The sequence below is a fragment of the Mus pahari genome, chromosome 3 (assembly GCF_900095145.1).
Source record: "Mus pahari chromosome 3, PAHARI_EIJ_v1.1, whole genome shotgun sequence".
Taxonomy (NCBI): Eukaryota; Metazoa; Chordata; class Mammalia; order Rodentia; family Muridae; genus Mus; species Mus pahari.
In genome coordinates, this window is record NC_034592.1 from 138314003 (window position 1) to 138326402 (window position 12400).

General features: G+C 49.8%; 1 protein-coding gene across 1 annotated transcript; it reads right to left on the reverse strand.

Annotated features, from left to right (window-relative positions):
- Positions 1-5102: 5102 nt before the first annotated feature.
- Positions 5103-9345, reverse strand: Gdf5 (growth differentiation factor 5). Its single transcript, XM_021194130.1, has 2 exons — positions 8406-9345; positions 5103-6481 (listed from the first exon to the last, which is right to left on the reverse strand). Exons 1-2 carry the CDS (start codon positions 9016-9018, stop codon positions 5607-5609), a joined length of 1488 nt encoding a protein of 495 aa, XP_021049789.1. The 5' UTR covers positions 9019-9345; the 3' UTR covers positions 5103-5606.
- Positions 9346-12400: the final 3055 nt, after the last annotated feature.

Consider the following 12400-nt stretch of genomic DNA (forward strand, 5'->3'; position numbering starts at 1 on the left):
CAGGCTGGCCTTGAACTCAGAAATCCGCCTGCCTCTGCCACTCAAGTGCTGGGATTAAAGATGTGTGACACCACCCCCAGCACTTTTCACCTACTCTTAACTAGGTAGTTTTTAAGTTTCAGGTCTAGTGTTTACGTCTTCAATAAACTCTTGTTTTGAAACAAGTCTCACACTGTATGGATGAGGCTGGTTTCAAACTCACAGAGATCTACCTGTCCCTGCCTCCTGAATGCTGAAGTCATCAATACATTTTGAGTTGACTTTTGTCTGTAATATAAAGCAAGGATCTAATTGCATTTTTTTGTATGTTAGTAAACAGTTGTGCTAACATGTTCTTTCACCATTTTGTGGAGTGTGTGTGTACAGTGTTCATCAGACTAAGAAACACTAATTCTTAGTTTGATGAGTTTGCTGATGTGTACATGTCTGTGCCTGTGTGTGTGTTTGTTTGTGTGTGTGTGTGTGTGTGTGTGTGTGTTGAAGTCAGGTGTGCTGACTTATTCACATAATGAGCACTGCTTTTGTTTTTCTTTTTTCTTTTCTTTTTGCAGCGTTGGGGTTCAATCCCAGAGCCTTGCACGTGCCTGGCAAGCCATTCCACCTCTGAACTATGACCTATTGCCCCAGTCCTGAAGCTCGCACTTGTATTAGCATTCAGGCAGCCATGTTATATTCCATTAATTCCACAGGCTTCACAACCCCCTACAATGCCGTCTTCCTTCAGCCTGAAGTTAGTGAAATTACACTTGTTCAGATCCTATATTTTCTTATGGAGTCAGTCCATGGGTTTAAACGGATAGATGGGTTTTTGTTCTGTTTTGTTTCCTGTTCCATTTCATCGGCTCTCACCTAGCCTTCCTCGTCCCAACCCACTTTGGGTTCTTTGTTTTCTTTTCTATTTATGCATGACCCTTAAGAACATTGTAAGGATGAAGACAAGCCCTTGGTAAACATCTGCAATGCTTCTGACTTAATATTATGTTGACACTCAGTACAGTGTCTGTGCCTGACTGGACCTTCAATAACTATTCACTAATCAATGAATGAACCACTAAATCAAAGATTGGTGAAATGCATGAATACCCTCATATCCTGAATCTGAGGGCTTGCAAATTTTCAAGAGTCATATATATTTATTTCATGGGCATGAGTGTTTCCCTGTGTGTACATATGTACACTACTTAGTATGTATACTAAGTATGAAAGGATGGTGCCCATAGAGACCAGACAAGGATGCTGCCTCCTCTGGAACTAGAGTTACAGATGCTTGTGAGCTGCTTTGTGGGTGCTGGGAGACAAACACAATCCTTCCACAAGAACAGCAAGTCCCTTTAACAACAAGGCCATCTCTCAAGCCCCAGATCTTTAACTTTTAGATTATCCCCCTTTTTACAGACAGGGAAACTGAGGCTTGGAGAGGTTAACTAACTTGGCCTGGGCCACTTAGCTGGATAGTGGGAGAAGCAGGGCCTGGACTCCCTGATTCCCAGTCTTGTGACTATCCCTACTGTGCTCCAGCACGTGTGTACTCAGATCAGGAGAGCCAGCTGAGGGGGAATGAAGACTGTAGGACTTCCCGAGGTTGTGTGTCCTAGCCCAGGAGAAGCTGTTTCTCCTGTTGTGACCCTGGAACACAGGATGTGGAAAGGGCCCAGCGGTGAGGACTGCAGTGCTGGAAGCCGCCTCCTTCCCTCCCCTCTGGGCCTCTCATGTTTCCTGCCCTAAACTCTGCTCTGCTATTTTCCCAAGGAATTCACAGCATGGTGTGTCCCTAAGGAAACACTTTTGGGGCCAGGGAGCCAAGCCAGGGAGGTGACTCCATTGCTGGCCAAGACAGGGGAAAGTGGACTCAGGGGCTGAGAAGAGTCGGTATAAGAATGAGGAGGCCTACAGGAGACATGTGGTTGCCACTCTGCCACTCCTCTAGGTATCAACTTCCTATCTGGAACAACAACAAAAGAAACAAAGTCAACGGTACTCTTAGGAGCCAGGCTTATCCTAGAACTAGGAAGGCAGAGTCAGGCAGATCTCTGTGAGATCAAGGTCAGCCTGGTGAACATAGTGAGTTCCAGGATAACCAGAGATAACATGAGTACCACACACAAACACCTGCTGCTTAAAGCCTATACTCATGTGTGCATGCACATGCACACACACACACACACACACACACACACACAAAATCCTTATACTGCCTACTTAAGACAATATAAGGCACCATGAAACAATAATTAACATTCACCAAATCCTATCTTTGTGCCACTTACTCTACGAGGTTGAGTGTCTTTTATATCCTTACAGCTAGCTTTAAGAAATAGGTAATAAGCCGGGCGTGGTGGCGCACACCTTTAATCCCAGCACTTGGGAGGCAGAGATTAGCAGAACACTGTGAGTTTGAATCAAGCCTGAGCCGGGCGTGGTGGTGCACGCCTTTAATCCCAGCACTTGGGAGGCAGAGGCAGGAGGATTTCTGAGTTCGAGGCCAGCCTGGTCTACAGAGTGAGTTCCAGGACAGCCAGGGCTACACAGAGAAACCCTGTCTTGAAAAAAACAAAAACAAAAAGATTTATTTTTACTTATATATATTGTGTGCATGCACACTCATGTGTGTGTATTCACACGCGTGTTCAGGTACCCACAGAGGCCAGGGGTGGACTCATGGGTGGTTGTTACCACCTGATGTGGGTGCTGGGAACTGAACTCAGGGTTTCTTCAAGGGCAGCCAGTGCTCTAAACTGCTGAGCCGTCTCTGCAGCCCCCAAGGCCTATAACCGGCAGAAGAGAAAACTGAAGTTTGAAGCTGTACAACCTTTTGAACCTTTCAGAGCTGGGGGATTATGGTCAGGAGAGTGTGAACTATGGAGTTGAAAAGAAACCCTGTATTGTTTTGTGTGTGAGAGGGAGGGGTGTGTGTATGTGTGCACATGAGAATCCAAATGCACACGTACATGTGTGTGTGTGCGTGTGCGTATGTGTTTAATGCCGATTCGTGTAGAGGCCACAGGTTGCTGATATCTGGTATCTTCCTTGGTCACTTTCTACCACACGTTTTGAGATAGGGTCTGTCACTAAACCTGGGGCCCAGAGAGTCATCTAGGCAGACCAGGTAGCAAGCTCCAGGGATCTAGCTGCCTATCTCTGCCTCCCCCCCCCCCACTAGAATCACAGACAGGTGCTGCTGTACTGGGGTTTTTTGCTTGTTTGTTTGTTTGTTTTTTTTTCTGTGACTGCTAGGGAGCAAAGCTGGGGTCTTCAGGCTCGTGTGGGAAGTGCTTTACCAGCTAAGCCATCTCCAGAGCCCCCAGTCAGCTCTTGGAACAATAGTGTAGAACACCAGCCTGCAGCTTCCTGGGACTGCAACCAGATGTGGTGCTAAGGGAGAGAGTTCTCCGAGGGGGCCCCTTGTCCTGATCTGAAGGTCGGCGTGGAAGGGCTCTGACGACTCAAAATGGTCACATTGGTTCTCTAGAGTTGGGTGAGGGGGGCTGTCACGTCTGCGTTGTTCTTTTGAGGTCCAGGGCAGTGTGGGGTGAGAAAGAAAGCTCTTGGGGTGTTCAGCCAGAGCTATGACCACTCACTCAAAGCCTAACCCTTCAAGCTATGGAGAGCTCTGAGACTCAGCTGATGCTCTACCAGGGCTAAGGCGAGGAGAACTTTCCAAGAACTAAGTACTTGGGGCAGCCAGTATCACCCGTGACCCCTTCCTGCTGTCTCTCGGCCTGTGGGTCTCTAGCCACCTCGAGCCTACACTGCTCTCTCTGTAACCGTACTTGTCTCCTTGGCCTCACCAGCACCTTCCTCGGGGCTCATTCTCCTCTCTCACACACCAGGCCTCTGTCTGCCGTGGCAGCTCCTTTGTTTACCTCAGAGCTCTCGGGCGCACTACTAGCCAAACACAACGAAGCCTCGCCAGCGAGAACTCGGTTCCAGACTCAGCCAGGCTCCTCTGGGACAGGTAATGGCCTCCAAATCAAGAAGACAGCTCAAAAGAAAGCTGCCCCCTGCACTGGGCTCTTGCTTCAGGTCCTGACAACCCAAAGGAAAGGGACACAAGATCTGCCCATTGTTGGGCAGGGATCCCTACTCTTGAGACAGCTTTGGCGGGGAGCCCTGGGAATCAAAGCCTCAGCTGGAGAGAGGTGGGGAAAATTTTGAGGCCCTATGGGTGGGAACCAGAGACTTGCCCTGATCCTTGTGTCTCTCTTTAGCCAGGTAGAATCTGGCCTTGAGCCCTCCGCTCTGAGATCCAGGTGCCTAAATTTCCCTCCCAGAGAGGATTGTCCTCTCCAAAAGTTCATGCCCCACACCTCCCCAAAGGTTCTAGCTAAGAAAAGGAAGCGAGCATTTGCTGTGGGCCGCGTTCCAAGCAGGAAGCGCTGTGAGGATGTGCCTGGCATTTTCTGTCTGTCTGAGGTCAGCAGGGGAGGCCAGTGATTTGTGTGTAATTGCGCGCACTTACATAATGTGCAATGTAAAGGGGGGAGGCTCCACTTCTGACTCTGAGCTTGGTGAACAGTGATGTGCTGTGATCACGCAGCCCCCAGAGAGCAGTGGGATCCTAGACCAGATCATGTGAGAAACAGTGGTCAGTGGTAGAGATGCGATGCCACCACAGGGAGGTAGAGACCCTTGGCAGCCCAGACTTTTCAGTGGAAAAAAAAAGTAGAGGGCCCTTTGATTGAAGGCCAGGCAAGTCTGTGATTGTGGTAGAGTGGGGGCACTGGGCAGACACTGTAAATGAAATGGAGATGGTGTAAATGAAAGTCATGTCTCCCCACCCCCTACCCCCTGAGGCTTCATTTTGGAGACAGGGAGCTTGATTAAGGAATGTAAAACTCTAGCTCTTTGCTAGGCCCCAACGGAACAGAAGGAGCTGGGGCCCGATAGGCCTTTGGAAGGAACAGGAATGGGGTTAGAGGTGAACACTGGCTCTGACCAGCTGTACTCTCTGCCCCATTCTGCTTTGGTTCCCAGGAGTGGGGGTGGAATCCAAGCCTGGGAAACACTTTGTACCTGAGGCAGGCACCCTACTTACACTCTCAGGGGATAGCCATTCTTTAGGAGATTTGGGTCCCCTGGAGGAAACAAGAAATCTGCCACAATTTTAGCCATGAAGATTCAGCTTTTTATCTCATCAATGTACATTTTAATCTAACAGTCTAATTAGGCTCTTAACTCTTCACCCCTGCCCAAGTCCTCCTTCTTGCCCAGCCCCTGTAATGAACATCTCGTGGCAGAAAGTCACCAGGCACAAAGGTGATTCAAGGAGGGGATAGCTCTCCCATAAAGAGCTTAGGATATAGCTACAACTTCTCTGGAGAGTCTGGAGAGAAGTGAGGAGGCCCCGGGCAGGAGAGATGGTGAACTGAGTCTCATGGAAGAACACCTTTCCTGGGCCCCGGGCCCATTCAGAGTCTGTTCTTTGGGTAGGAATCTTCAGATGGGGGTCTTTTTAGTCCAGATCACATCCAGAGAGTAAACCTGCTAAAAACTCTTTCCTGCAGGCTGCCGGGGAAACTTTGGGCTGCAGCGTTACAGCCTCTCTGTTATTCCAGAGGGGGTAGTCTCTGGATGTGCCACCCTGGAAGACAGGTGGGCCAGCGCTGCTACCTGCAGCCACAAGATTCCACGACCATGTCCTCGTACTGTTTATACACCACGTTGTTGGCAGAGTCAATGAAGAGGATGCTAATGGGACTCAGCCGTGTAGGCACACAACAGGTAGGCGGTGTGGATTCAGGGTCCATAGAGTTCATCAGGGTCTGAATGACTGCGTGGTTTGTGGGCTCCAAGTGGGAGCGCAAGGGGAACTCACACAGTCCTTCGCAGTGGAAGGCCTCATACTCAAGGGGTGCGATGATCCAGTCGTCCCAGCCCATGTCCTTGAAGTTGACATGCAAGGCCTTGCGACTGCAGCGAGCCTTGAGGTTCTTGCTGGGTCGCTTGCCCTGGCGATTGGCCAATGGGGCCCGGCGTTTCCGCCGCTGGCTGAACAAATATTCATACACAGTCTTGTCATCCTGGCCAGAGCGGGCCTTAATCTCATTAAAGAACAGGTCCCGTTTCTTGGTACGACCAAACACTAGGAACAGGGCTTTCTCGTGGACCTGTCGGGCAGCGCGTTCAAAGCCCAGGCCACGGAGGTCCACGGCCCGGCCCCGTTCCCAGGCCTCCAGCTCCAGGCACAGCTGCGCTGAGTTCTTAAAATTTCGGAAGAGTTTCCAGATGTCGAACACCTCCCAGCCAGATCCATCCAGGCCTGGCACGGAGCGCACATCCAGCAAGGCTGCCGGCTGCCGGCCGCTGGGGCAGCTGGACAGCTTCAGCTGGGTAACCCGCCCGCTACTGGGGACCGCTGGCTTGGCCACGTCCAAGGGCTTCTTCCGTAAGATCCGCAGTTCAGCCCCCAACAGCCCATCCTTCTCCAAGGCACTGATGTCAAACACGTACCTCTGCTTCCTGACCGCAGGGCCTCGGTCATCTAGAGAAAACAGCCAGAAGTCAATTCCTGTCACTTCACCAAGAGAGCCCGCCACCTCTGGGCCTCCAGGGAGGATCTAACTCTCTCCCAATCAAAAGAGGTTTCTCTAACCTCTTCCCCACTATGGCCGAAGCCAACATTCAAACCACCCAGAGCCCTTTCCCAGTGAGGGTAGGTATGTGGCTGCTTGTATTATCTGAGTGCCCCTGGTGTTTGTGTCAATACGTATTAGTCATTAGCTTTATAACTGTCTTCCACCAGTGTCCGCCCCATCCACAATCCAGCACACTTCTCTCCTGTAAATAAGGCAGGTGGTATGTACATCTCAATGACCCACTTTTCCAGAGGAGGAACCTGAAGCTCAGAGTAAATTAGGGGCTTATTCAAGCTCATCTAGCTAAGGTAAAATAGAAACCGCAGCCTAGGGTTTTAATAGTCCATTCTGAGCTTCTTAGACCTTAAAGGTCTCAGCAATCTTGCTATGGGCAAGGCACAGAGTTGGGGAGTAAACTGACGTGGGTAAAACCAAGCCAATCTACAACTCCGCTTCCAAAATTCCCATCCTAATGATTTTTTGGGAGGTTCATGAGTGTCCCAGTTTGTGTGTGTGTGTGTGTGTGTGTGTGTGTGTGTGCACGCACGCATGCATGTGTGCAGTTGGGTTCATGAGTAAGCATATGGTAATATATTTATGCTACTGGCATATGTAAGTAAAGTTGGGATTGTATGAATACTTGAAACATGTATGTGTGCATGTATGTGATTCATTTACTTTGTATATAAATATAAAGCTGTGTGTGTGTGTGTGCGCGTGTGTATGTGTAAAATCTCAATGGTATCTCTGAATCAGCATGGCCTCCTTCCTAAATGCCAATATGCCATTAGGGAACATTCAGCTATTACTCTAGAAGGTAACTAATTAGGCCTTTAAACTCCCCATCTCCCCCTCCCCAAGCTCCCTTAGTGCTGGGGGGACACAAGGACTTATTTTATGAGCCCTAGAGGGGTCACAGCTTTCCCTGGCTGGGCAGGCAGCCAGGCCACCTCCCCCACCTCTGCCAGACCTGCTGCCTCTGTACCTCCCCCCCCCAACCCCCTGTCACTCCCCTACAGACCAACTCTAATGAGGAGCCTCTCCCACTCTCCGGCCCCTCCCCCCACCCCTGCCAGCCAAAAACTCAGCACCAGAGCCTGGGAACCACAAGAAACCTCACCAACTGCCAGCCTGCAGCCTATCTCCTGAAACTCAGAAGGGAAGGGATTTGCTGAGAACACACAGCAAGTTGAAAGGAAGAGCCAGTAACACTAGGTGGGCCGACCTCTGGCGACAGCGACTCAAGAAAGACAAGTCCTCTCCCAGGTTACTGATGAAAAGGACACAAGGTTTTCCCATTCAAAACGCACAGACATCATTCGGTCCGATGTCCTTTAGTATACATATAAGAAGAGACCCCAGGGAAGAAGGGGCTTGGTGTGCCCTCAGCCAGGTGTCTCCCTCTGTGACAAGTTGTCTGTCCCCACATATCCTGCCTTCTCTGCCCCCTATCTGAGGATAAAGTTGAAGAACCACAGGGACCTAAAGTTTCTTTCTCTCTGCTGTCCAAAAAAAAACCCGGAGCTTAGAGACTTTAGCCAACCGGCATGAGGTGCAGAGTATGACCCAGTAATCAAAACTGGGTCTTGGAGTTTAGTATCCAACTGGGAGATCTTAGCTCCTCTCTGCATTTTAGTGCCCTTTCTGCACCTTGCAGAAGTTGAACTCGGAGATCCCTAGGTGCTCCTAGTACTGGATCTGGTGTGTATTCGATAAGTTCCGATTCCCACCCTAGGCTAGATACACACGCTGTCCCCCACCTGTGCACTCCAAGACTTTGGGACTCCTGGGTCCATGCAAATGCCCCTCCCTGCCACCCTACCCTCTCACCTTGCCCTTTGTCAATAAAGCTGGTGATGGTGTTGGCCAGGCCAGCCTCCAACTTCACGCTGCTGTTACCTCCCTTTCTGTCAGCATCGGACAGCGTCCTATACAGTGAGAGCATGTATTCGTGGGGTGTGATGGGGGGCGGGCGAAACGGCTCCTTGGGCTCTCGAGGGGTCCCAGGCTCCCTGGTCTTCTTCAGCAAGAAGGAGCTGGGGGCAGATCCTGCTTTTGAAGATGCTTTGCCCCCAGGGAGCTGTCCTTTTGGGGTTACAGTCCGGGCTGCAGCCTGTCTAGTCTGGGGAGAGGGTCCTGGCTTGGTTTCAGAGCCACCGGATCTGGGGGGCATCTTTCTGGGTTCATCCTTCTTGGCCTGTGTCTGCCCAGAGCTTCCCTTTGCCCTGGCATTGGTGGCCCCCACACCATAGCTATGACCCCCTGGCCTAAAGACATTCCTGGCCAGGGGTGGCCTCTCCTTGGCCTCCGCTTTGGTCAACCCTGGCCTGGCTCCTGGGGTTCTCTGGCCTAAGTCAGGGGCACCCAACACAGTGCAGATGAGTTCCAGGTCCAGCCACACCAGGTACCAAAGCAAAAAAGTGAGGAGTTTGGGGAGTCTCATCCTCTGGCCAGCCGCTGAATGACACCACAGAGAAAGGCGGCAGCTGCAAAGGTGCCTCTGGCTTGGCAGGAAAAACCATGAAAGGAGTGGGTCTTCAGAGGCAGCGGTGGCAGCAGCAGCAGCAGCAGCAGCAGCAGCAGGCAGGGCTTTCTCCTCAGTCTGAGTGTCTTGAAGTCCGCCGGGCGTGTGTCTGTATCCAGTCCCATAGTGGAAGTGCTCCCGTGTCCAGACGTGCACCGTCTCCAGTCAGCAGCTGAAAATAACTCGTTCTTGAAAGGAGAAAGCCGACCGCCCCCTTTCTCCCGCACAACTGACTGAGGGCTTGAAGGAGGCTTGTATAAGGCTGAGGGATTTTTCCAAGAAGGAAGAATGGCGTAATGCTGCCTGCGCGCTCCAGTTTTTTTCCCCCTCTAATTTTGAATCCTTTCCAGTGAAAATACTTACACACACACACACACACACACACACACACACAAACCTGCAGGTGCTCAGGAAAATCTTTTTACAAACCTGAACTCAGGAATTGCAAACGGAATTCCAACCCAAACCAATTTAATTACTCTCTGATGTCATGCTGTCTAAATTCATTTAAGTGCGATATATTTATGTGAAAAAAATTACCGCTGCCCTTTGGAGGCCATGGCTCACGGGGGCTTTTGGCTCAGAGCCCCATAGCGGGACTCAGGCTTAGGGGGCCTCCCCATCCCAGAGTAGACTCGGGGGTCTTCACCTCCACCTCCTGGAACAGCCCACCCCACCATCCTGAGCAGAGATGTTGAGAAGCGAGTGTAGAGCTGCACGAACTAAGCATGTGAGTTAGGTTTTCAGGGAAGTCCTTGGAGTATCTGTAAAGCAATTTCAATCTCTCTGTCTAGTCTGGGACCCGGTGTGTGTGTGTGTGTGTGTGTGTGTGTGTGTGTGTGTGTGTGTGTGTGTGTGTGTGTGTTGAGGGCAGCACAGATGGCAGCATTTACCCACTGTTTCTTTTTATTTTAATAAACTTGTGACCCAGAAACAGAAAAAAAAATCAGTGCCCACTATACCAACCCCCACCAAATGCCATTGGCTAAGCACTGCCATCCTGTAGCCCCCTTGGCTGGAAACAGGTCCAGAGTGTGCGGACCTCAGCCACTACCCAAGCAAAGACCCGCCAGTTTTCTTAGAAGAAATTAGCCAAGACCAGAGGCGACAAGCCCAGCCTAAGGCAGCAGCGACCCCTGCAGGAGGTTGGGAAAACAAACTCCCTGGGGCTGCTTTTCCAGGAGCTGATGAAGAAATCCAAATTCTTGCTTAACTCAAGAGAGCCCCCTCTCCCTCTCTGCCTTTTCTTCTTGTCTTCTTGTCTTCTGTCTCAGGTAGCCCAAGATGGCCTCAAGTTCACTATGTATCCAAGGCTGGCCTTGAAGTCTGATCCTACGTCACCACCAGCTCAGAAACTCTTCCTTTCCTTTTCTCCTGTAGCAAAAGCTGACCTTGGACTTGAGTAGCTGAGGCTGCCCTTGAAGTCCTGATCCTTCTACCTCCACCTGCTTGGCTACAGAGTAGGATTACAGAACTGTACCGCCTACTCTAGCCTTCTTTGTTAATCCCCTACCCTTTGAGCTGACCTAACAGATCCATTCATATGCTAAAGTCGGTTTCTAGAGACTCTCTGCTGGAGACAGGCATGTCACTCTTCACTCTGTAGTTCAGTGCATGGCACAAAGCCCTCACCAAGACAACACCAAACAAAGTCCTCACTAGGACTAGGAGAGCTAGGTAGATGCATGCCTGGTTTTTGTTATTGTTTTTGTATTTATTTTGTTTATTTATATGTGTGGAAAGAGGGTCCCAGGGGAGAGCAGAAAGGGGGATCAGGTCCCCTGGAGTTGAACTTGCAGGCAGTTGTGAGACGCCCCGATGTGGTGCTAGACACAGAATTCTGTCCTTCCTAAGAGCAGCGAGTATTCTTTTGGTTTTTCCCCCCATAATTTTGCTCCTAGCTCCATTTCAGTCTTCACCGATAGCTCCCAGGTCTAAAGAGACTCACATCAAAGGCACTGCCTGCTCTCTTGAGGACAGCTTGAACTCCTTACGGTCCCTCGGGTTATCCAGGTCCATCCTCCTTGTCTCTGCTTGTGACTGACTTTCATGGGCCTCTCTGGCATCTTCCTCCTGTGGCCATCTTCCTGCTACAATTCCCTTAGAATTGCCTTCTTGGCCTCTGAGGCCTCTCCATCCCAACCCTTTTACTTAGAGCTGACCCACAGGACAAGAACTGACCCATGGACCAGCTGCTGCACAAAGGTATCCCTTACACCCCAGGGAAGTCATGAAGCTTCCAAACAGCCACCACACAGTTTCTGTGCTTTCAGAGTTCAAATCCATCCAGCCCCAGTCTCTGCCCCCACCTCCAACACAGGTCAGCTTTAAAAGTCTGTGTGCTTTTTTTTTTCCCCATAGTTTTATTTTAACTGAATTCCTTATGCCTATCATAATTTATGTACATATCTGTCTATCCCATTAGATTATAACTACACTGTACCATATTTGTCTTTCAATTATTCCCAGGGCTTGGCACAGAGCCCAGCCCATAGCAGATTCTCAGAGTGTGTTGTATGAATGGCCCTCAAACTGGCCCTTTTAAAGGTACACTATCATTTTCTTTTGTATCATTGCTGTTTTAAAACTAGAGTAAATAACTGGTTTCATTGTAATGTTTCCACACGTGCTTGCCCTTATCCTTCGGTCGCATTCACTCCCTTATCACCTCTCCCTACCCACGCCCCTTCTTCCACCCAAGAAGCCCATTCTACTTCCTTTTATATCTATATATTTAAATACACAACTTTTGCATATGAAAGAAGAAAATAACGCGATGTCCATGCCCCACCCTTCATTAGCTTCCGGCTCCCACGTGTTCCCATCAGTCCCTTCAGCCTCCCAGCAGTCACTTGTCCCCCTTCTGCTTTCAGAACATATATGTAGATCCAGATGCTACATACATGAGAAAGCATGTGCTGTGTGTGTGGCCAAGTCTCAGAAGCCTTCATTTTTAACATACTCTGCCTTCTCTACTGGACTTCGAATTCTTTTTTTTTTTTTTTTTAAAGCTTTATTTTTTTTTATTATATGTAAGTACACTGTAGCTGTCTTAGACACTCCAGAAGAGGGAGTTAGATCTCGTTACACAGATGGTTGTGAGCCACCATGTGGTTGCTGGGATTTGAACTCAGGACCTTCGGAAGAGCAGTCGGGTGCTCTTACCCACTGAGCCATCTCACCAGCCCATGGACTTCGAATTCTTAAAAGGGAGAGATGCTGTCTTGCTACTGGCAAAGTATTTCATAAGCTCTAGCCACTGAATAAGCAAAGTTATGAACAAGTCAACGCAGACATCCAA